At 38.5% G+C, this 22,012-nt stretch overlaps 1 protein-coding gene across 1 annotated transcript; it reads right to left on the bottom strand.

Annotated features, from left to right (window-relative positions):
• Positions 1 to 7,931: 7,931 nt before the first annotated feature.
• On the bottom strand, positions 7,932 to 16,833 carry LOC139743043 (rhombotin-2-like). The gene is made up of 3 exons (XM_071653552.1): positions 16,616 to 16,833; positions 9,182 to 9,397; positions 7,932 to 8,121 (listed from the first exon to the last, which is right to left on the bottom strand). The coding sequence occupies exons 1-3, from the start codon at positions 16,690 to 16,692 to the stop codon at positions 7,932 to 7,934; spliced, it is 483 nt and encodes a 160-aa protein (XP_071509653.1). The 5' UTR covers positions 16,693 to 16,833.
• Between the last annotated feature and the right edge of the window lie 5,179 nt (positions 16,834 to 22,012).

Here is a 22,012-nt window from a genome sequence, read left to right as displayed (position 1 = left end):
CACGGCTTGTCAAAGGAATGTCTATCCCATTTGATATAGTGCATTGGCTGCCATGTTTTTTGCTCTCCTAAACATTTGACATTTTGTAGATGGGAGGTTTTGTTGTACTGATTTACAGTATGTCCAAAAAAAAATTACAATCGGATTTTCGCTTTGATAACATCTGATATTATTACACTGTGTAAATGCAACTTCAAGGTCCTAAAATATAACATCTTAGCTCTATTTTGCAGAAAACCCCATTCAATTTGGTTAAGCAGTCACAGAGAAATGTGGATTGTTGTAAATCATGTCATGGATCTGATTCTTCCAAGTTTAGCACTTGTGTGCTCTTGGAACTGCATAATGTGTGTGAACACAATAGACAGAACTTGGAGGGAAGAGATTCCTGACATGCTCTACAAAATTCCTCATTTCTCTTTGACCACTGAAGCAAATCGATTGGGGTTTTCTGTAAGATTTGGGCAATGAGCTATAGTTTCATACTCTGAAATTGTGGGATTTGGATTGATTCACTATTTTTAAAGCTATCACTGCAGAGGATCCCAATGTAATTTTTTTGGGGACATACGGTATATACAGTGCATGTTTGTAGTGATGTCCTTGTGGCAAAAGTGACTCTCGGGATAAAGTGTACGTGGTACTGTACTTTGTAATTACATGATATATAACTAGATAAAGTGAAATGCAATTTTTAGAATGAAGGTACTTCATTCATTTTCTTCTATAAGGTATGAAAACATATGTGACATTTTTTAACTGTTTTGCAATGGCTATGTCTTGTTTTGTTATGTTTTTCAGTATGAATATAATGATTCTGTGTTTTTTCTTGTTTTTGTTTTGATAAAGGGCATTGTTTTGACAGTCTGCATTTTGAAATGCCCCCCCCCCCCAAAAAAAAAAAAGATGTATGTGTCATTAAAAACATGACTAATCATATCACAAGTTGAGAATGTGACAGAAAATTCAGAATGAAATTTTCTCCATTTATGATTCTAGAAATGCTTCAATGATTTTTTTGATTTTTCAAAGTGCAACTCGCAAACACAAAAAATAGAAAAATTGATACAGAGTCAATTTGTCAGATAAAGTATTTAGCCCAGATGATTTTTCAACCAAAGAAATCAGAGTAATTAAACGTGTGCTGTAGTCACCTCTCATTCACTATTTTCATGAACTGGTCTTATTTAAAAGTGTGCTGGGGAATTAGATTAATTGACTCAAGATTGGTGATGAAACTCATTATGTTTTATATCTCTTGAATGGTATATATTGTATTTTGAATAGTATTCTGTCCTACCATGACAAAAGGAAGCAACTCTGTGAAATTAGTTTCTTAGTAAATGAAGTAAACTGTCATTCTTTTATGAGGAAATCTTTACAATTGTTTCCTTTTGATATGTCTATATTTCGGAAATTAGGGGTCTTGTGACCTCAATTTCTTCACCATCATTATTATAGAACATACAAAAATACACCAAATCAAGGGAAAATTAATTTTGAACAAATTTAGAGTTGTTTTCTTTTGTCGTGAGATGGCACTATTGACAATCAATTTGTCCATATTGATTGCCATTTTGGATGACAGCTCTTACTTTATGTCTAATATGTTATATTATTGTATGAGTATACCATTTTGTCTTGTGTTTTTAATAGCTTATCTCCTGTTTTAGATGTTTTTGTTTTGCTGTGTTTGTTTTTTGCTTGTATTACATTGTACTATAATTTCTGATTGTGCTTCCTGATTGTGATATACATGTATGTATGTTTGTTCGATCTTTTTTCATCAGCATAATTACATACATGAATAATAGATGATATAAGCTGCCGTGCATAATTATATTTGAGTATATCAAGAGTAAACTGGACTGAAAGTAATAACGTAGGCATTTGATTTATACATATATGATATGTATAATATATAAGATATATCAGGGCTCAATGCTACTTTTTTGGGGGGCCACAGAAATTTTGAAAACCGAAATTTTTATGCCTGAAAAAATAAATGTAGGGACCTGGAATAGGAAAAAAAATAATAATCCATTTTCAATTTGAAATACCTAATCGGGCCTCCAAAAAATAGCCTGTCTAGAAATTTGGCAGTGTGACATCAATTTCAAATGGCTGGGGTGCCCGAGTCACCGCTAGTGCTGTTGAACCTGGAATACATGTATATACTTGTTGCTTTAGATATATACAGTATGTTTGAAATGGTTGTCCGAGCTTCCAATGACCACAGGTCAAACCACAGTGTTCGTCTTCAATTTTGTTGCTTGTATTTGAGGAAGAGACATCCCTCTGATATATTAAGACATGGTGAATATGATTCCTGCAGAATATATGCTTCCATGCTAAGGGGAGCCAGAGGTATAGTAATTTATAACAATGATTATATCAATAACTGAAATCTATGAAAACAAAATATATATTTGTATATCATAGTAGACTGGAAACTTAAATTCTTTGTACTGTACTATACATATATTATGCTCTTTCATGAGATTCATGTATTTCATAATGCATATGGTTCTATTTCCGCTCAAAACACTGAAATCGCTGGGTATTATGTTTCACTAAACCAGGGAATGAGTTTACTGCAATGCTCATCATTGTCAATGTCGTCATTGAATTTTAACATTAGATCTCTCTGTGGTAACGTAAAGCTGTGTGACTAAATATGGAATCTTTTGTGACTGTGCCTTTACAGATGTATTCAAAGCCAATACAATGTATATCTGTTTTGTGAATTGAAAAGTTGTGCAGTTGCATTTAATTGACAGGCTAAATGTGTCAAATGAAATAATAAATGGTGTACATGTAGTTTATTTGAAATTACTGTACTAACCCTCTCCGAAAAGTGTATCTTTATATTTTCATTAATATGCTGCTTTCTCTCTACAGTACTGATTATCTTGTGAGATTTTCTAATTAAAAGGCAGAATGTGCAGAAAACATTCAAACATTTGCCTGAAAGAAAAGCACAGAAATGCAAAATATGGCTTATAATGATGAAGTACAATGATAGGCACTATCAAAGTCAGCAGTCCAAACTGAAATAAAGACCCACCATATGAGAGATTTTCATAAGGAATTAAACACATTCATATTTACTATCTCCATCTGAATAAAATCATAAAAATGTCACAAAAGAATGGTAAAGGGTAATATTTACACATATGTACAAAAACAACAATGCAGACTCAACACGATATAAGAGTAAAAGGTGAAAATAAATCAACATAACCTTCATTCTGTTATAGATGAAACGTGTTACAGCTTATTTGCAATTGAGAATGTAAGTCTCAACTTTCTAGTCAGTGCAAATACCCTGACTAGCAGTCAATTTTTCTTTGAGTATGAATTTTGCATATTATACACTTATAATGTATGCAGCTTGAGAGAAAAAATAATTGACTGACAGCTTATTACACAGACTTTGTGTACTATAGTAGTTGACCACTTACGATGTTTTTAAAGAGGATTATTACACTTGTCTACTCACTAATTAGGTTCTAACATGCTATAAATTGGATGACTGTAATAAAACTAATTGCTTGAAAAGCAGTCGAGCCGTCTTATATTTTGTTTTTATATTTTCTGTTTGTGTGGGATGTGTACAATGTCACCCAATGAAAAACAAATCATCAACCCCTCATAAAAATAGGGCAATGAAAATTATAGTCAACGGTAGTTAGACACCCCCCCCCCCCCTTCCACTCCTACAACCCCTCGTACGTAAATTTGATATTGTGTCCTTACATGTATGTATAACTATACGTGCTATAGTTCCGAAATAGCTCCTACAATAAGCAGATAAGAAAAGTCACTGGCCAAAATGGAAGCAGTATATTGCTGAAGGTTGAGAACCATTACTGAAATTCAGTAAAAACAAACAAACAAACGATTATATCTTTTTCTCTGATGTCAATAGTACATTGCCTCTGTTCTGACCAGGGAGGTACGAGGGCAGGAGTCTTAACTAATACAATGTATGATTATTCAAACGATTGTTGGTTTTCTACGGATGCCAAAAGGATTGCACTTGTTGCAATTGTGCCACTGATGATGGAACTAGCCCCATTTGCTTTGATGATCGGGGTTTAATGCCGCTACCTTCCTAAACAGTCTGAAGATTCATTTTGGACTCCTAACATATTGGGTACCTTTTGCCTGTTTATTCATGAAATGAAATGAAATTTCAACGTAATGGTCAAAAATACCAAACAAAAGCCAATCCCGTCAAAGTACAGTATATCAAAAGCTTAAATCACAGTTGTATGTTGTGAAAGTGTTTTGAACTACCCTCCTGGAAAGCCGATTTTATAATTTTCCCAATTGATTTCAGCATTTTAAAGCCAATAGGGTATAACTTTTTAGTACAATTCTTGACAAAAAGAATGAATATGTCAAATGAGTGTCTCGACATATCCAGTCAAGCTATTTTGTATTTTTATTCCATCAATCTTTGCGCATCCTCATATCTTCACCATAATACAGAGTATACTGCTCATCTTTTATCACTAGGGATGGCGAAAAGTAATTACCATCATAAAAACGTATGCATTGATTATCTTCCTTTGAGTCTGTGCTGGTCATTTTGCAATGAGACATGAATCATTTGTTTTCTTATCTTTGAGGGAGATCCAGCTTTTGCAAATATTTCAAATATTTTTTGAGTGGCATAGGATCGAAGGGAATAAGACTGTTACAGGGGCGGATCCAGGAATTCCGTAAAGAGGGGGCGCGTTTACAAAATTAAATGGGGGGCGCACGCACCCCTCCCCCCATTTTTTCTTTTTATTTCTTTTGTTTCAACAAAAAATAAAGGGGGGCGTGCGCCGGTTGCGGTCCTCCCTGGATCCGCCCCTGCTGTTATGACTCCATCTCTTGAACCTCCTTAGTTTGACACAGAAGAGTTGTCTTTCCTGAAAATAGGGAGCTTTAGATTTGCGACGCGGACGATTAGAGGACGATTGCACCGGCCGTTCTCTCTACCTGCGTGATGTTGCAAAGTAACTTTAGATTCCGTGAAGACGCAGCATTTAAAAAGTAAAATGGCGCCGCCATTGTTACCATTGCATCGAATAGCTCTCTGCGTCGTGAATTTGACCGAACGCTGAAATAGCCCAGAACCGTCGTGATAACTCAGACAACGCGAGATCAATTTTGATAAACGATTTTGCGCATGCGCAGAACTGGTTTTGTTTTGTTTGTTTGCTTGTTTGTTTGTTTGTTTGTTTTTTGCCTCTGAACGTACGCGTCGCGAAAATCTAAAGCTCCCTAATACTTCCGGTCAATAAAACCTTCTCTATCTACCCCCGGGGTTACGTGTACGAACTGAAAAAAGTGTCGGCGTTCATTTCATGAACAGAATTAAAATAAATACAAAGTCAAACAAGCTTACCTAGCACATAATAATCAATGTGCCTCCAATAAATATTACATGTAATACGCCAGATCTAGGCGCGAAACTGCACATACATTAAATGCTACAATCTATTCGTGACATAAATATCTTACTACAGTTCTTAAAATAATCTCATCTATCAAACTGGGAAAAAAAGTAAAACAGCTACTGACACAGATAGGAGACTAGGTGAATACCACGTGAATAGCTTGAATGGGGCAGTTACAGTGAATACGACTGGAAAAGGAGTCTAACACACCCCTTCAAGAATCATAGCTGTTAAAAAGAACATAAATGCGGAGAATTAGAATAAAAAAACAAAACAAAACAAAGTTTTACATACAGATCGTTCTGAATGATATGGTTATTTTTAACCCAAAGATTATACAACTTAAAAAAGCTCTCAAGATTATACTTCTTAAGTCACAGGGTTAACAAACATTTATGGGAATTGTGGGAAACTTGAAGGTTTTTGAACACATTCAGATAAGGAGACAACCTCTCCCCACCCATTTAAATGGCTCTATTGCATGTATGGCAGGAAGATTTAAGTAATTCATTCCTGCTACATAGAATGCTTAACAAACTTCTGGTGAAGTAAATTTACCTGGTTGACATGATCATTTTGGTTTGAAAAAGGGAAGGGGAAGATTTAAAAAAAATACAACATTGCCCAAAAGTTTGTATGTCATATCAAATCATATTCACAGGTGAATCATAACGTCATGTGTTCGAATTTCCGTAGAATATCTCCTTTGTACAAAAATCATCATACAAGTTGCATAACTACAATCATTTTATCTCTAGAGTTCTTATATATACAGTTTGTACACCATGATAAAATATGCCAACAAGTACAAAGCTCGTTGATCTTAATGTCTCATTCTTCTTTTTTTAAGTTGTTTTTACTCGGCAGTCAAATTTTCGTAGGGGGCGCACTCGCGCAGGTCGATTACAGAATACATTGCGAATAGTAGCAAAGCACTTGCGCAGAATATTCATTTTGTACATACACAATATTTACAGGGAATGTGCTGACTCATGGAATGTGGAACTGTTCTAACTCGATAATATAATTTCTGTCGAAGAACACGCAGTATGAAGGTAATACGCTGATACAAATCTATAGAAAAGGCACAATTACCGCAACTTAAGGCCACCGCAAACTATACGACTTTCGGTCGCACGACTGACTTTGGATCCGAAATAAATCACAATAGCCTTAAAGTAAAAACGCTTGTTTATTTCAGATCCAAAGTCGGTTATCCTCCGCCTATTTTTTTCTCCTTTTTGCCGTTTTGAACTTATCGCCTCCTCCTTAATCCGTTTTCTTTATATACTTCTTCTCTTTCTTCCTTTTCATCTTTCATAATTTTCATACTTTTTTCTTTGCTCACCACTGGAGCCACATGGGTCTTGACAAAACTACCCCTTGTTGCCTTTGATTGACTTAAAGACAAGTAGGAAGGATGAGTAGCATACACTGACATGTAAAACTTTCATTCATTCCAGGACCACTCGGATGCAATCACAAGCTTTTGAAGGAATTATCGCCACTGCTGTTGAGTGCTGCTGGTGGTGATGGTATTGTTGCTGTCGTTGGCGGCGCTATCATTAGTGAGAGGTTTTTTTCTGTTGCTGCTGTCCACGCTGAACGTTGCTTGTGGTGTGAAAACACCTGGCTTGGAATAAGGTGCGCATCTATATGGATACGACAAAGTGTCATTCGGTGGAACATCTCCATACATGTGCTGATGGATCTGTATCGAAACTCTATCGATATGTGTTATCGGTAGCGATTTATGTCAGCAATCTTGCTCGCGTCATTTAAAGGCCAAATCGTCAAGTTGGTAGCGTCCATGACATACGAAGTATTATTGCGGAGAGGTGTTTTGGAGATAAAGAACCTAATGTTCATGGATGAAAGCATCATGGACATCGAATGCCGTGTCTTCGCTTTGCCGAGTCTCCGCCATACCACTAAGGCCTATACAGTGCCAGATAGAATACGGTGTGCCATTACTATCATTCAGCTACATCGCACAGGGTTACGTCCACTTTTGTTTGCAGTTTGGGCATGAATATCGACGTACTTTGAGCAACCAAAAAATAAAAAATAAAAAAGTAAAAAGACATATCTAATCTCGTTGAAAAAATGCATGAATACTAATCGTCCATTATCGTTATATACAAAACTGACTAAAAAGGGGAGAAAATAATAAAAAACAGCATCAATCCGTCCACTATGTGGGTTGAACACGATATAGGGTAACAGGGGCTGATTAGATAGGAAGATTCAAAGGAAAAAGAGAATTCATGGGAAAGGAAAGGATCGACAGAAAGAGGAGAGAGAGAAAAAAAAATGTCCAGCGGAACGAGCTGTGAAGATGTGCGAGTCCCTTTCTCGCTCTCTCGCTGCAACGTCATGGAGCTTATCATCAGAGGGAGGTCTTCCAACTCGTCGATGTGATCGGCAATCCGTGGCTCGAACACAAGACGGCTCGGCCCACACGGCGAGTCAGGGTCAGTGGTCTTCGCACACGATCTTGGAGCCGACCAGAAAGTACTTGTCGCCGACGCAGAAGTGCTTGTCGCACTGCGAACACTTGAAGCACTCGAGGTGATAGCGGCACTCGGCCGACGTCGTCATGACCAGCTCGTAGGCGGGGATGGACCGGTTGCACGCCGAGCACACGCCGCTGGGCGCGAACAGTCTGAGTGAACGAGAGACAAGGTGCAAAATGGTTTTAAGTTCCCCTGGACATGATCATTATGATTGGATCTTGCTACCGAGCAATACTTCAGAGCCTTCCCTTTGAACTTCGTCTAGAGTAGGCCCTACGTTGGTTCAGCAGGAAGAAAGATTGAAATTGTAAAGTCTAATAATTTCAAAGGAATGTTACATATTCTGAACATTTTAACGACCTTTTCGTGTCACGTAGACACGGCGCATCAGCTGTCTTTATGATGCACACAAAATAATAATCGCAGACTTATATCATTAGGGTTTTGCTTCGAGCGAACTGTCGGTAGTAATGTGCTAGCATCTGCCAAAAGGGGGCGCTAGTAGCGTCACTACGACAGTGCCGTAATACGGCACTGCACTACGAGGGGCATTTTTCGCTTTCAAACAATCCGAGCTCACAGTAGTGCCTCGTGTCATCCCAATTCTTTGCTTCGATTCTGCATGGGATCCAGACACTGCGTAAGCGTTGATTTCGTCAGAAGGAAGAAGGACAAAGAAAAGCAGCAGTTGCCGAAAAATAAGAAAAAGGGAATAAACCAATCAAGCAGGGAAGATGCAGAAAACATGCCGCAAAAGGAGAAGAAGAAGAGGAGGAGAAAGAGGAGAAGAGGAAGAGGAAGAGGAGGAAGAAGAAAGAAAGAAATAAAGAAAGAGAAAGAGAAAGGAATAAGAGGAAAATAAGAAGACGAAGATGCTGATAAAGTAAGGAGGAGAAAAAAAAAACCTTAAAAAAGTATGAGCATTAGAGACTATGAAAGAGAATGAAATATGATAGGAAAAAAAGAGCGATGAAATCAAGTAAACTATCTTACATTCATTCATTCATTTAAGCGTGTGGCACAATATGCCTGGTTGATGCAGTATGCTGACTATTGCTTGTCACCTGGGGTTAACCACGAAGGGTCGACAGCATTCGCCAGTTTTCTTGCGTGGTTGGGTACGGGGATCATTTACCGACACCCTGCTCTTTGCGATGAATGAATGAATATGAAACACAGAAAAGGAGATAATATTAGCAAAGTATATACCTGAGATAGTCCCTTTTGCACAGCTTACGACCCAGCTTGGTGTACATGTGGCAGTCCACCTCCCCGAGTCGACACTGGCAGAGGTCGCAAGACAGGCAGTCCTCGTGCCAGTACTTGTCCATGGCTCGAAGGAAGTAGCGCTCCCTGATCGATTCCTTGCAGCCGTGGCACTCGAGGTGCGACGGGTTGACGTTCAGTACCTCATCGACCGTTTCGCTGCGGGGGAATCGAAGAGGAGATGGAGATATTGACTCGACACGAAAATAAAAAGATAAGAGTAGAGTTGCGCTCAGGTTTGGTTGCGTATATAAATTGATGAAAGAAAGTATAGTTGCATCACGCTTTCAAACTCAAGATATCCGACATACTTTCAATAGACCAGTTCGCAGTTAGCGATGGTTCAAATTACTCAGAATTTCAAATCATCAGTTTCAATTTTTCAATTTCAATTTCATTTTTATTTCTTTTAATTTCTCGACAATTGCATATATACATATCACTTTCTTTGGTATCAGAAAATAAGGTAAGCCAATCATGTGAAGTGAAATGAGTTACAATAATTGTGTTGAAACAGATAAGTCGGGCCTAGTAAAACTGGATATCACCCACTTACATAATCCAATTTGCTTTTCTTTAACGGTTAAACTCCCTTGAATGTGCAGAAATGTGCAAGAAATCGTTCAGTCGCTGTCCACTTCATTGGTCATTACTGCTCTGTCTCATTTTGTCCTTGTTTTTAATGTCCTTAAACTGCTCATGCGCAGAATGTAACTCCAAACTGGCTGGTTTTAATGGAGAAGCACTCTTTGAAATAAAAAAAAAAATGTACCTGAGATAAAACAATGCAAAGCGAACCCCCTCCGAGGCTGATATCGGTATGTGTATTCATAAACTGAAGATGACTCACACTCTCTAAATATAAGAACCAATGGGGAAGTCGAGAGGTGATGACGTCATCACCCTTCAGATTTGCATAATTATGTAACTGTGACTTTATAGATATTCGTGACGACATGATATATTCCAAGTTTCTCTCATTTCTTTAATTTCAAGAACACCTTTGGTATTAAGTTTATACAACTGTACTGTTTTGACCGAAGTTGTCCTGTGCGCAGAGGGGCGTTTCCTGTCATCCTGTAGAAGTGCATGGCTTTCGTTATCTTTTTTTCTTCATCTATACTCCCTTTGCCTTTAGCTATTAGAAGTGAAAGTAATCGTTGGATTTCCTTTCAATTTTATTATATTCAAATACTATCATGGACACCTCAAGTCACCAGCAAGGAACGTATAATAATGTAAGCTCATTTTATATACCTCAGCTTGGAATCTGAATGTGCAGAGGTATATTGAATAGGGTAATGTGATATTCACAGCTTGAATTGTGATTGGTTGGATAAACATCATGTGACCCTTATTGTTTCACTATAGTATTGATCCGTGGTGCACTGACCTTGACTATTTCATGGGGGAAATCAGTGTAATGGATACACTTCATTTACTATACCAAAATGATGAAGACATTGTCATGTACTAACTGGACTATACCAGGGATCCGCTTCATGAAAGCCTTATGAGAAACCCCTGGGGTACGTACGTTTCACGAAATCATCACATAAAAGTCTTTACATAAATCCCGGATTTAGTCGTTCATACGTAGCTAGAGAAACTGTCACAAAGAAGCAAAATCCATTTCATGAAGTCTCTCATATAAAGTGTGCCTTATGAGCGAAAAGTCTATAAATCGACTTTCATGAAACGGAGCCCAGACGCTACAATCTAGTAACACACATTCGAGATGCCTTATTCATGTAATAAGAATAAGGTGCAAGAAAATTGTCATTAGAGACTGTCGGGAGTGTGTACCGGTACATTTTGTCTGCAGCCCCGAAGTAAATTTCAGAGTCGAACTTCTATTATTTTTTTTCTTCTTTTCTCGGTCATATTTCATCGCAGCATGACGCTATACATGGGTGCATCAGGGCCCCATTTCATAAGAGATGTTAGGATAGCAACTATTGCTGGAATGCCAACTTCCAATAGCAACAGCCAATCAAGAAGTTGGATTCTTGTCGTTACCATGACAATGATCATTCCAGCAAGAGTTGCTATCATATCAACTGTTTATGAAATGGGGCCCAGATAATGTGTCTGTCCTGGTAGGATATAGGCCTACGCGTTTACAACCAAAAGAGATACCTAGAATTTATGGGTATGACGCAATTTCAGGGAAATACTTCCAGCTAAGCTGTTTGTGCGTCACTGGATGAAGAAGACGTAATTTTTCTGTGAAATATCATACGATATAACTATAGAGTTAGCCTTGCACATGATAGGGCAGATCAATATTGAGGCAGGATCTAGGAGCCAGGGAGGGCGTGTTGAGCGTGCTGTATCATCGCAGCACAACTCAATCTATTGTGTTACTCGGGAGCAGCTATCCAGGCTCGTGGCTATCAACACACACGGGGGAAAAAATGGGCGGAGGCCTTCTTCAAGCGTAATCACTTCAAGATGGAACCTCTCTGCGCCGGAAGTTGAAGGGCCTATCTCGGAAATTACGAGTCTGACGTCCTAATTAGATGTCGATGGGGTTTTTGTGACGTCATCCCTGACCCTATGGGTCAAGTGCATCCTATGTCCCCTCCATTGTGTACGACGAGTGTTGCGTGTGTTCACCTGGCCCGGATTGCCTGAGAAGGGATAGAGTACGAATTCAGGTGAAAGTCACATTCAGGTCGATCAAGGAGATCACCATGGATACGTGATGTAAACAGTATTAAAGAATAGTCTTGCGACGATCTCATTCTGAGACCTTCGGAGGGACAAAACGTGTGGGAACGCCAACACTGACCTTGCGACAAAAACACGGTCTCAGTTTGATACCTGGAAACAGGGTCTCTGACCAAGGCAATATATCATGTGGGACCTAAACATCCACTTACATCTTTTGTAGCTGGTCTTGTCAGCAAGATTTTGTGTCAGAACAGCAGATCACCATTTTGAGAGTGACCGTTATCCCCCCCCCCCCCCCATCCGATTCCTGGCTAAAATCTAGCCCCGTGTCCAGCCATGTGGACATTGCCTCTTTTCCATAAAACCCTTAGATGTAGATAATTCCCAGCAAGAACTCGTGTCACCCAATGTATTATGCCGGTTAGGTGAGATGACCTTTTGACTTCCGATAAGACTTTAATTAGTTTCAGTGTTATGACTGTCATTAGAATAAATGTATTTTTTTTTTGTCATCATTGCATTCTAATCAGCCTCTCCATTTTCAGAACATTTATTTGAGTGAAGCGAAGAACTTGTGAAAAGAGATTCATATTCCACACACTATCTCAATGCTGGAAATTGATTTATCTGAACTGGATTGAATCCACAGCCAAGTTCAGCTTTTCGGCCTGCGCTCTAATACGGAGATACCTTGGCCTATCTGCCACAGAACATTGATAGTAGTGTTACATAAAAAAAAAAAACCCGCACAAACAGTAACAAAACTCTTTCACACTGGTACTGCCACATGGTCACGTGAAACTTGTACATATCTGCTGCAGTCGCGTTTTAGGGCTCACACCTGTAAATAAAATGGAATGTCCCACACCCCTTCACAAATTCGTATCGGTTAAAATAAATGAATAAAAAAATAATTAAACATCAATAATGCAGTTTGGCATATAACTGAATAGCTGCAGATATTGAGTATGAATTCCTCTACAAACTGCATTTTGGTTGGAAGATGAAAGCTTTTCTCATGGAATTTGAAGGGACTATATTTCGCTGGGTGCATGTACAGAAAATAGATGATTTTTTTTTTTAGTGAAAAGAACTCGTAGTCTGGCTTTGCGGACCCTTGGACAGAGTTTGAGCCGAAGAACCCGCCTTGACAGGGTATAGCTAACTTATCCAGGTTAGTGAAGACGAAACACCTCATTTCTCCTAGCTATTTTACAGAATTTTTTGAATTTTTAATTTTAACACACGTCTCTACGGGGAATTATCTACCCGAGTGAGCCCTTTAGGACACACACAAACGGCTACAGACTGATCATGTGGGACAAGCATGCGATGTCAGGCTGGTATCATACAAATTACATTGTGCAAATATTTGCGTGCAAACATTGTGTGTTTGTGTGTGCGTCTGTATGTGTTTTTGCGAGTGCCTGCTATCTTATCTTATGTCGTGATTAATTTGACAGAAGACAACCACTTCACTGTTCAACCATTTCGCAAAGTAATTATTCCTCGATAAAACAAGCTAAGAATGGCTTAATCAGCTTTGCTCCTTCCTTGTCTAACAATGTCATAATGCCTGCTGCTTTATCTACGAACTGTATACGCGATGCGACGGCAAAATTATGAAGGGCCCTTATAATAGACGCATTAATTAGCTACAGAACAAGGCTGTACCATTCAACTCCAAGGTTTATTTATCTCGGCGAATGACCAGATGTATTCAGCTACGTTGCACCCTACCCTCTGCATTTTCCTTCATTTTTGGCCACATTATTTTTTTTTCCCTGACGGCCGGTGCCTTGCCATGCTTCTTGTGCTAAATACGTTTGTTGTTTGGTTTAAATCATTCAAACAAAGAAGTAAATATATACAAAAATGCAACAAATTCTAACTTTGCAAACCTACTGAGTTCTTGATTTTGCAGGTAACACAATTGTCATTTATTTAATTGCGTTTATTCTGTACACTCAAGCCTCAAATTCGTTTCTTTCGCTAAAGTTTCTGTGGAAGCTGCGTGCACTAAGCAGCTGTGATGCCAAAAGCCACCCGAAACATCGCCGACAAATTGGAGACCGAAGTGCGACTTTCTTTCATTGCAAAAGACTGCTGGAGCACGTCAAACTGTGCATCTATAAAATTGGGGAGTTCAGCAATATTCATCAGTGACGTAGTAAAGTTGTACCAACAGTTCATATAGGCCTACAGACTGACAATAATCAGCTGTTTCTCAGGCCAAAATGTCTCCTCTGTCAAATTTGTCCTTGACCAATGACCGGGTGTGTATTGTTTTCAAGAGAGCCTTTGCTTGAACTATGAAGCTCAGATCGTTTTACCCCACATGGAATCTAGTAGCTATAGTAGGTGATAACAATTACTATACGGACAAGGTGATTTTGTTCTCGTGTCATGAAAAGTACTCTCCGGTAGGGTTAAAAGGAAATTCATCTCATGTTTAACTTGCCGTTATTAGATAAGATAAAATCAAGCGAACGGACCAATGAACGTTTGTGAAAAAGATGAAAAAACAAACAAACAAACAAACGCGATAGTCCCGCGTTTCAACATTTCTCATGTTTTTACTGAACAATGTCGTCGGTCAAAGTATAGCACGGTATAGTCGTGAGATAATGAGAGTATCACCGAACCAAGACTTCAAATGATTTATGAATTAATTAGAATATTGATTTAGACTCTATAACTTTTGAATTGATTCAAAATTTAAGGTCTTATAAACTCTGAAAGTCACTAATGTGAAGTCGTTTAAATACTTTGCAAATGTGAATTATTGACATTAAATGTTCGTGATGTTCAAAAAAGAAAGAAAGAAAGAAAGGAAAACGCTGCCTATTGTCAGACGGAACCAACGGGTGAATTTATATCCGTGAAGTTGTACAGTGTATTATCATTGCGGGTGCGAAGTCATCACACTGCACGTGATTTTAGGCCACAATTAGTTTTCCCCTCTCCCATCCCCTCCCCACCCCCCCTCTCTATTTCTTGTAATGTTTTGTGTCGGACGGACCTACGTATGTCTACAGCTCAAACACTGGCACTGTTGACTCTCAGTAGTTCTGGCAAACTGAGTGGAGAGGAGGTGAGGAGCTGGAGGGCTGAATATTGATTTATAATTATATATTCTATTTCTTAATCTTCATTTTAAAATGATTATAAGTTACTCTTATAATAATATAATATTAATAAGGTCTAATTTATCCAGGGTATAGCTTCTTCGGTGTTGCCACTGTCTTAGGTCCCTGCCGTTATTATCACCCTACCGTTGCCAGGTACCCATTTATACACCTGGGTCGAGAGGGCATTGTGGGTAAAACATCTTGTCCAAGCTAACGCCAGCAATGGGTGGGATTCGAACTCGGGTCCGATGCTCCGGTCTTATTTTCTCAAAGGACTTATATGGTTAGGATTAGGGTTGTGATAGGGGCTTAGGTTCATGTGAGGATTAGGATTAGGGATAGGGTTATATTTGTGGGTAGGTTTTATGTTTGGCGTAGCGGGCAGATATTCCATGGGAGCAATATCACTGGAGCAAAATCATGTCATGGGACCATACCAGAAACCCGTGGGTAAGTCATCTCGTCCATGGACGCGCGCGAGATGCAGAACAATGATCTCAGCTGCCCACGAGTCTACATACAAAGAGCCTTTTCACTCTACCATGTCAGGCGCTATAATTGTGATACAGAATCGTCCTCGCGGTTACCTTTCATGAATGTAACACTTTTTTTTTGGGGGGGGGAGGGGGAGGGGAGGGGAGGGGGAGGGAGGGGGAGGAGGCACATTTTCTTCTACCGTCATAGTGTCACTTCAATAGTGGCATTACTTTAAGTACTCGAGCAAAGAAATTGAAAATAAGTATGATAGGCCTATCCCGAAGCGTCTGATACAAACGTAATCAAGACGCATTGGCGAACTTGCAAAGTGGAAACACTGGACAGATTTGGCAAGTATTTTCATTGAAGCTGGGCTACCTGTATAATCCAATTAATGTTAGATAAACATACAGGCTTGCTACTACCACCTAATGAATCACGGTTTTTGAAGCTGCATCTATAGCGTACAGATGTTGACAAGTTATCGCCTCTGCCTTTTCCATTTATGATCACAATCTGCCGATGTATGTTCACCACCTATTGTCACAGAATGGCATAACCATGGAGCTACAGCAGACGATTACACAGAGCGATAGGTCGTTAATTCAATTTACGATAATTAGTCATAATTAGTCCCGGGTTTGTCGGTCTACCTAAGCCAAACACACCTAAAACGTTGACTTCCGATGCATGGATATAATATAATGAGGTAGAAGAATGATCACAGCTATTACTTGTCGTATGATTACTGTTCATCTACGAAACTGAAACGAAAATTTGCCGTGTTCATAAAGAGACTGTCGTAGAATTAAACTGGCAACCTAGTTTGATTTTCCCTAGCTTTCTGTTTACAGCTTTTGCTTCTGTCGTCGTATAGTAGTATTAGTAACAATCCTAAATCGCGACAGTCGAATGTAGCTCAGAAACAGCCTCTATAAGACCATGACTGCACCCATAAATATTATTTTGCAACAAGCGTCACTCTTTCAGCTTCAGAGTTAGTATGAGCTGTCTATGTGGTAATCGCGTAGCATGTTATTCCGTGGAAGGCCCACATGCACCTGTTTGCGGGAACTTTTGCACCGCCACTTACCCGTTGGAGTCCGTCTGCCGCTCGTACAGCTGTCCCTCCACATCTCGCCTCACGGACACGACCTTTTCTTTCCCCATGGTAACCCAGTATTCGGACCTAGCTGCGGTGGCAATGTCGAGCTATTGGTTACTACACTCCTGACAGTCTGGAATCAGAATTTATCGGACGACACGACGTCGAGCCTCGAGCCGAGGTCTGGGACGAAACCAGAATCGAAAAGTTTTTTGAACAGTTCGAAAATTTTCGCCGCGGTGCCTTTTGAACGTACGCGTGGTCGATCACAGACAATGGGATCGCGACATGAAGAAGTGCCGTAGTATCGCGTGTGTGCTAGTAATATGCGCGTGGAAGGCAGAACTTTACCCACGTTCCGTTCACAGCGCAGACAAGTTGGCACGCGACACTGTATTAGCATACCAACACACTCTCCCTCTCTCGCTCCAACATCACACTCCAAGCATGGACACACAAACTGCCTGGCCTATGATCTGAGCGCTCTCTGGAGTTTTTCCTCTTGACGTAGCAAAGCTTGACCTCATGTTTGAGCGCGCTGCGAGCGTGGACCTAAAAAATAATTTGTGAATGGCTTGTCTTATAACTTCCGCCTGCTGTAAACACGGATATAATATGACGGAGAGAGAAAGAAAGCCGTATACGCACGCTCAAAGACCTATATATTTACCCATGCTGCGCATTAGAACTTGGATCATAAAACTTCCTCATGTCAAAAAAAGAGGAGCAAAGCAAAAGGCAGGCATTCGTCCAACTGCAACACAACTTGACGTAAAACAATACGCGATCATCCTATCTCATTGTTGATATTGGATGGCCTTTTATTTTGCGAAAGCATAAAGGCATAACGTCAGATGGTTGCTTGTTTTGTGTTCTCTTTTGTTCTTTATAGCATACAAGAAACAGAATAAGAAATCATCACAAAGCGATGGATGCTGAACACTGCCAAATATTCGACAGGATATTGCTAAATACAATGTCATGCGATCATTTAGATTATATGTATTATGTTTACAACAAAGAAAACGAATTTTGCCTTCATCGAAAACTTTTTTTTCGTTTTTCCTTGATGTTTATTGATTTCATTCAAATCATTTATGACTTAACCCATTGAATTCTGGGTGTAACATGAACAAAAACAATACAAATACATTTCAAAAACACAAACAAATCAATTTTCGATTTATACAGCAAATAATCTCTCTCTTCAACATGGATAATAACTCAGTTATAAATCAATCCCGCTGGTAATTTCTTCACGAGAAAACATTGCCAACATAATATATCCCATATAGTTGGATCATATAAATCATATTCCACTTATAAGAACATATACGTAAATACAAAACACACACACACACACACACACACAAATACATTTGGGCGCATGTCCCACACTATGATTAAAAGTGTCTTGACTGAAGGAACTTAAAGGAGACCTCCAGATGATTTCCAGATTTTTACATTTGAACAACCATAAATTAGTTATACTGAGGACAGAGATTCAGAATTTGTGATAATTGGGATGAAGAATTAAAATATTTTCAAAATCTAGAACAAATTGCAGTGAACAAGGATCATGATGACATGGCAGAGTCACCATAAGAATGCATGAGTTGGGGCTCAAGGAAGCAGAACAAGAGAAGAAGGCATGCATATAGGTTATACTCGGGTGAACTCACAAGCAAGCGGTATTGCAATGGCATTACACTGCTACATTTCTGAAATATGACGTGAACCTCCTATGTCATCATCCTTGTTCAGTGTAATTTGCTTAAGGTTTTTCAAAGTATTGTTTCTCTGCTCAAGAACCACAATAAATTCCACTAATCTATACATGGAGTTGTCGATTTATGTACTACATGACGTGAAATTATGAAAATCGTCTGGAATGTCCCTTTAAGTTATTTGGAGAAGATGATAGAGATTTCTTTAATGTCAGACATAAAAACAGAAAGTTGTAGACTGTTTTGCTTCACAACTTTCCCCAAACACAAGAAGATGATTCAGATCCTGCCACTGGTACACGATTTAGCAAGTGCAACCTCAGTCATTACAAGGCTTTTGTAGAAAAGGCATATAATATAAATGTAGATATAAATATGAATATAAATATATGCACAATTATGCGATGGATACACTTTCTCTGAAATGTTTTATGTCAAAACAGGAAAGTATTGAAAAGTGTGAGCAGTTCAGAGTAAATCTTGTGAAGTGACGACTCCATTTATTATATATATTTGAATGATTATAGTGATAACATGAATAACAATGATATTAATGCTGATAATTATATTGATGATTGAAATAATTATGATACCAATAATGAAGAGTGCAATAGTGATAACAATGACATTGATAATGATAAAAAAATAATATAATGATTGTAACAATCACATAACAATAAGAATAGAACAGGCATACATCATTATCAAAATTATCGTCATTACTTTGGTTTTGTTTTGTACTCCTAATAATAACACTGATAATGTCATTTCTAACATCATTATCTCCCTCTATTTAACTCCTTTTTTATCTCTTTCTTCTTCTTATCTTTTTTCAACTCCTATATTATTGTTTTGATTATCATTTTATCATCATTGATTATCACTTTTTCTGAGTTTAATTCTTATTCATTTTTCAAGTTTATCTATTTTGTATATGTACATGCACATAGATATATTTATATTTTCATGTTTTTATGCCTTTACTATAGTTTATTAGTTTATCTATTATGTTTCAAGAATAATATACCCGACCAATTGTTATCTCAGGTTCATAAGAAGCTATATATAAATAGGGTCTGAGGTTCAGTAACGCGTTGTGAGCTCTTGACTGAAGCTGATTTGTTGCAGGCATTGCATGTAAGATTGAAATAAGCTAATCAACTTCATTGTCAGACAGTAATCATTTCACTGGAAACCCCACAGAGGAGTGGATGGCCCGACACTGCAGGCCTGTCGATAGCTTGATAACGAGGGTATATTTATAGAATCCGAATGCCATATGAAGCTTCAACAATTTCGATAGGCCTATTCACTGCTATTCGTCCATAATCTGAATACAATAACCGAGTAAAAATAACAACAGCAACGTTATCCGAAAGCGAAGGGTATCTATAGCGGACATCGTATTATTTTCACGGATCATTGGCAAGATTGTGCAGCGCGCTTCACGGGTGAATCACATGGCTATCAAAGCTAGTGCGTTGTACCCGCTCACCTCCGTGGATTTGAAATTTTGGAACGCCATTTTTTTTTTTCATCGCACAGTCGGTGCGCAACTTTTTAACCCCCAATTACTTCCCTTCCAAAGAAGTACTTTAATTGATAAAAACACAATGGGGCGGTGTAAGATCCTTCCAGGCACAACTTCCGCCCCGGCAGACAATAACACGCCACGGTGCAATGCACTATTCCGCCACTTACCTTCCATTGTTTCCACAGATAATCACATCAATCGGGAAGTCGGGGACCGGACTGGTTACTGCGAAAAGTACCTGACTCCGCCCGTAGGTATAATTTCCGCCATGTTCATATCATATTATGGGCACGAGTGTGTGTGAGTGTGTGTAAAATGGGGGGGGGGGGAGGGTATCATGACCTTGGTTACAAAGAGACAACATAGGTGGAGAAAATCTGATAGTTTCGATGTGTTCCAGAGTTCGAACTTCCTACTCCAGTCCTGCTGATATTTGAGAGTGGGTCATCGTTAGTTTGAAGAGTCGCGGCGCAGCGAAAAGACCAGCAGCGCCATGAAAACAAACCCAATTCATCGGTATTTGAAGCTGTGAAGTCATATTATGTAGAGAAATTTTAGATTTTTATCAGTAGAACGATTGGTACAATGTGTAGGTAAATAAACAATTAAACATGACACCGACGTTAAGGATTATTTCTCTTCCAAATGCATTTTCGGCATCAAGGTTTGTTTCGATATTCCTAATTATGAAGGCCTACAAGTCATCTTCTTCCGTGATGGTTGAATCATTCAATACAACTAAAACGTTATCTTCCACATTTGAAATATTGCATTTATTTTTCTGCTGAGATTACGTGTCCATTGTTTAAAATGGTTGAGACTGGCAGACCTACATGCAAACAGATTGGAGGTTTGTGAATCGATGACGTCATTTATCTCACCAATTGTGCATGATTTTGTGGTTTTGACTTACATCGGTATGTGGTTTAAAAAACACACGAAAATAAACTTGATTTATTGAAAGTGACAATAGTGATAACAACAACAACAACAATAATTAAACTAATTACAATGATAATGATGATAATAATAACAACAACAACAATAATGATAATTATTATTATGATAATGATAATAATAATAATAACAACAACAATAATAATAATAATGATAATAATGACACTTATATAGTGCTTAATACTGGCGTTTCTATCCTCATTATAAATACGGACAAAAACATATTTCATTTCAAATACAGCATATAATTATCAACATTTTGATGTACATACAACAAAAAACTTGATTTATTCGCGATTTTATAACTGTCTGGTCCTGCGTCCATCTCGATGACACTTTTGCTTGTTCTTGACTCCGTTTGTCAAAGTCAACTAGATCATGTGAAGCCGGAGTGGACCATTGAGGTAACATTTAGGGCGAGGTATATATTCCCGCCGTATTGAATACAACAACATTACCACGCCCATTATGTCACCTTAACAGCTTGTTTATATTGCTGGAGTGCATTCTTTTTTTCTTTTTCCTCTTTTTTTTTTCATCATCTCAACTGTAGCCAGAGTATAGCACCCGTAGAGGTCCCTCGCCCTTCACCTTCTGGGTACGACAACCTAAACACTAATCTGTGTTTGGTTTGTTTTTTACTTTTCAGTTTTTGCCCAGTTTCCACGTGGAAACTCTTGGCGGATATTTTTTTTTCTCTCCCTCCTTTTCTCTCTCTCTCTTCTCTCTCTCTCTCCCTCTCTCTCCCTCTCTCTCCCTCTCTCTCTCTTTCTCTTTCCCTCTCTGTGAATGTTATGGTATTGTTACTTAGGCTTGACATTATTCTTGCGTCACGTTCACTGGTATACATTCTCACATGATGTACACAGTCTTCCTCTAACCCGCAGCATCCCACAAATACTTGTACACACATGTATAAACAATAACAGAGAAGGCGCATCCCACACCTCGTCGCCTTTGCCTTTAACATACGATATAGTAGTGTAAATGTAAAGTAACGGTGTAGTAGTGTAAATGTATTGTAACGGTATAGTAGTGTATAATGTATAGTAACTGTATAGTAGTGTAAATGTATAGTAACTATATAGTAATGCAAATGTATAGTAACGGTATGGTTATGTAAATATATAGATGAGCACCTATACCCCTCATTTACGTCTATGATTA

Source organism: Diadema antillarum, unplaced genomic scaffold (genome assembly GCF_040938485.1).
Source record: "Diadema antillarum isolate AM-2024a unplaced genomic scaffold, OU_Dant_1.0 seq00001042_RagTag, whole genome shotgun sequence".
NCBI classification, from domain to species: domain Eukaryota; kingdom Metazoa; phylum Echinodermata; class Echinoidea; order Diadematoida; family Diadematidae; genus Diadema; species Diadema antillarum.
The sequence above is the reverse complement of the archived record's forward strand: the minus strand, read 5'-3'. Positions and strand labels throughout refer to the sequence as shown.

Bases quoted from the DNA above. Each gene is read 5' to 3' on its own strand.
- LOC139743043 (XM_071653552.1), bottom strand. From the start codon at position 16,692: ATGGGGAAAGAAAAGGTCGTGTCCGTGAGGCGAGATGTGGAGGGACAG. The intron at 9,398-16,615 runs GTAAGTGGCGGT...ATTCCCCCGCAG, and splicing joins CGGCAGACGGACTCCAACGG to CGAAACGGTCGATGAGGTAC. The intron at 8,122-9,181 runs GTATATACTTTG...TCGTTCACTCAG, and splicing joins TGCAAAAGGGACTATCTCAG to ACTGTTCGCGCCCAGCGGCG.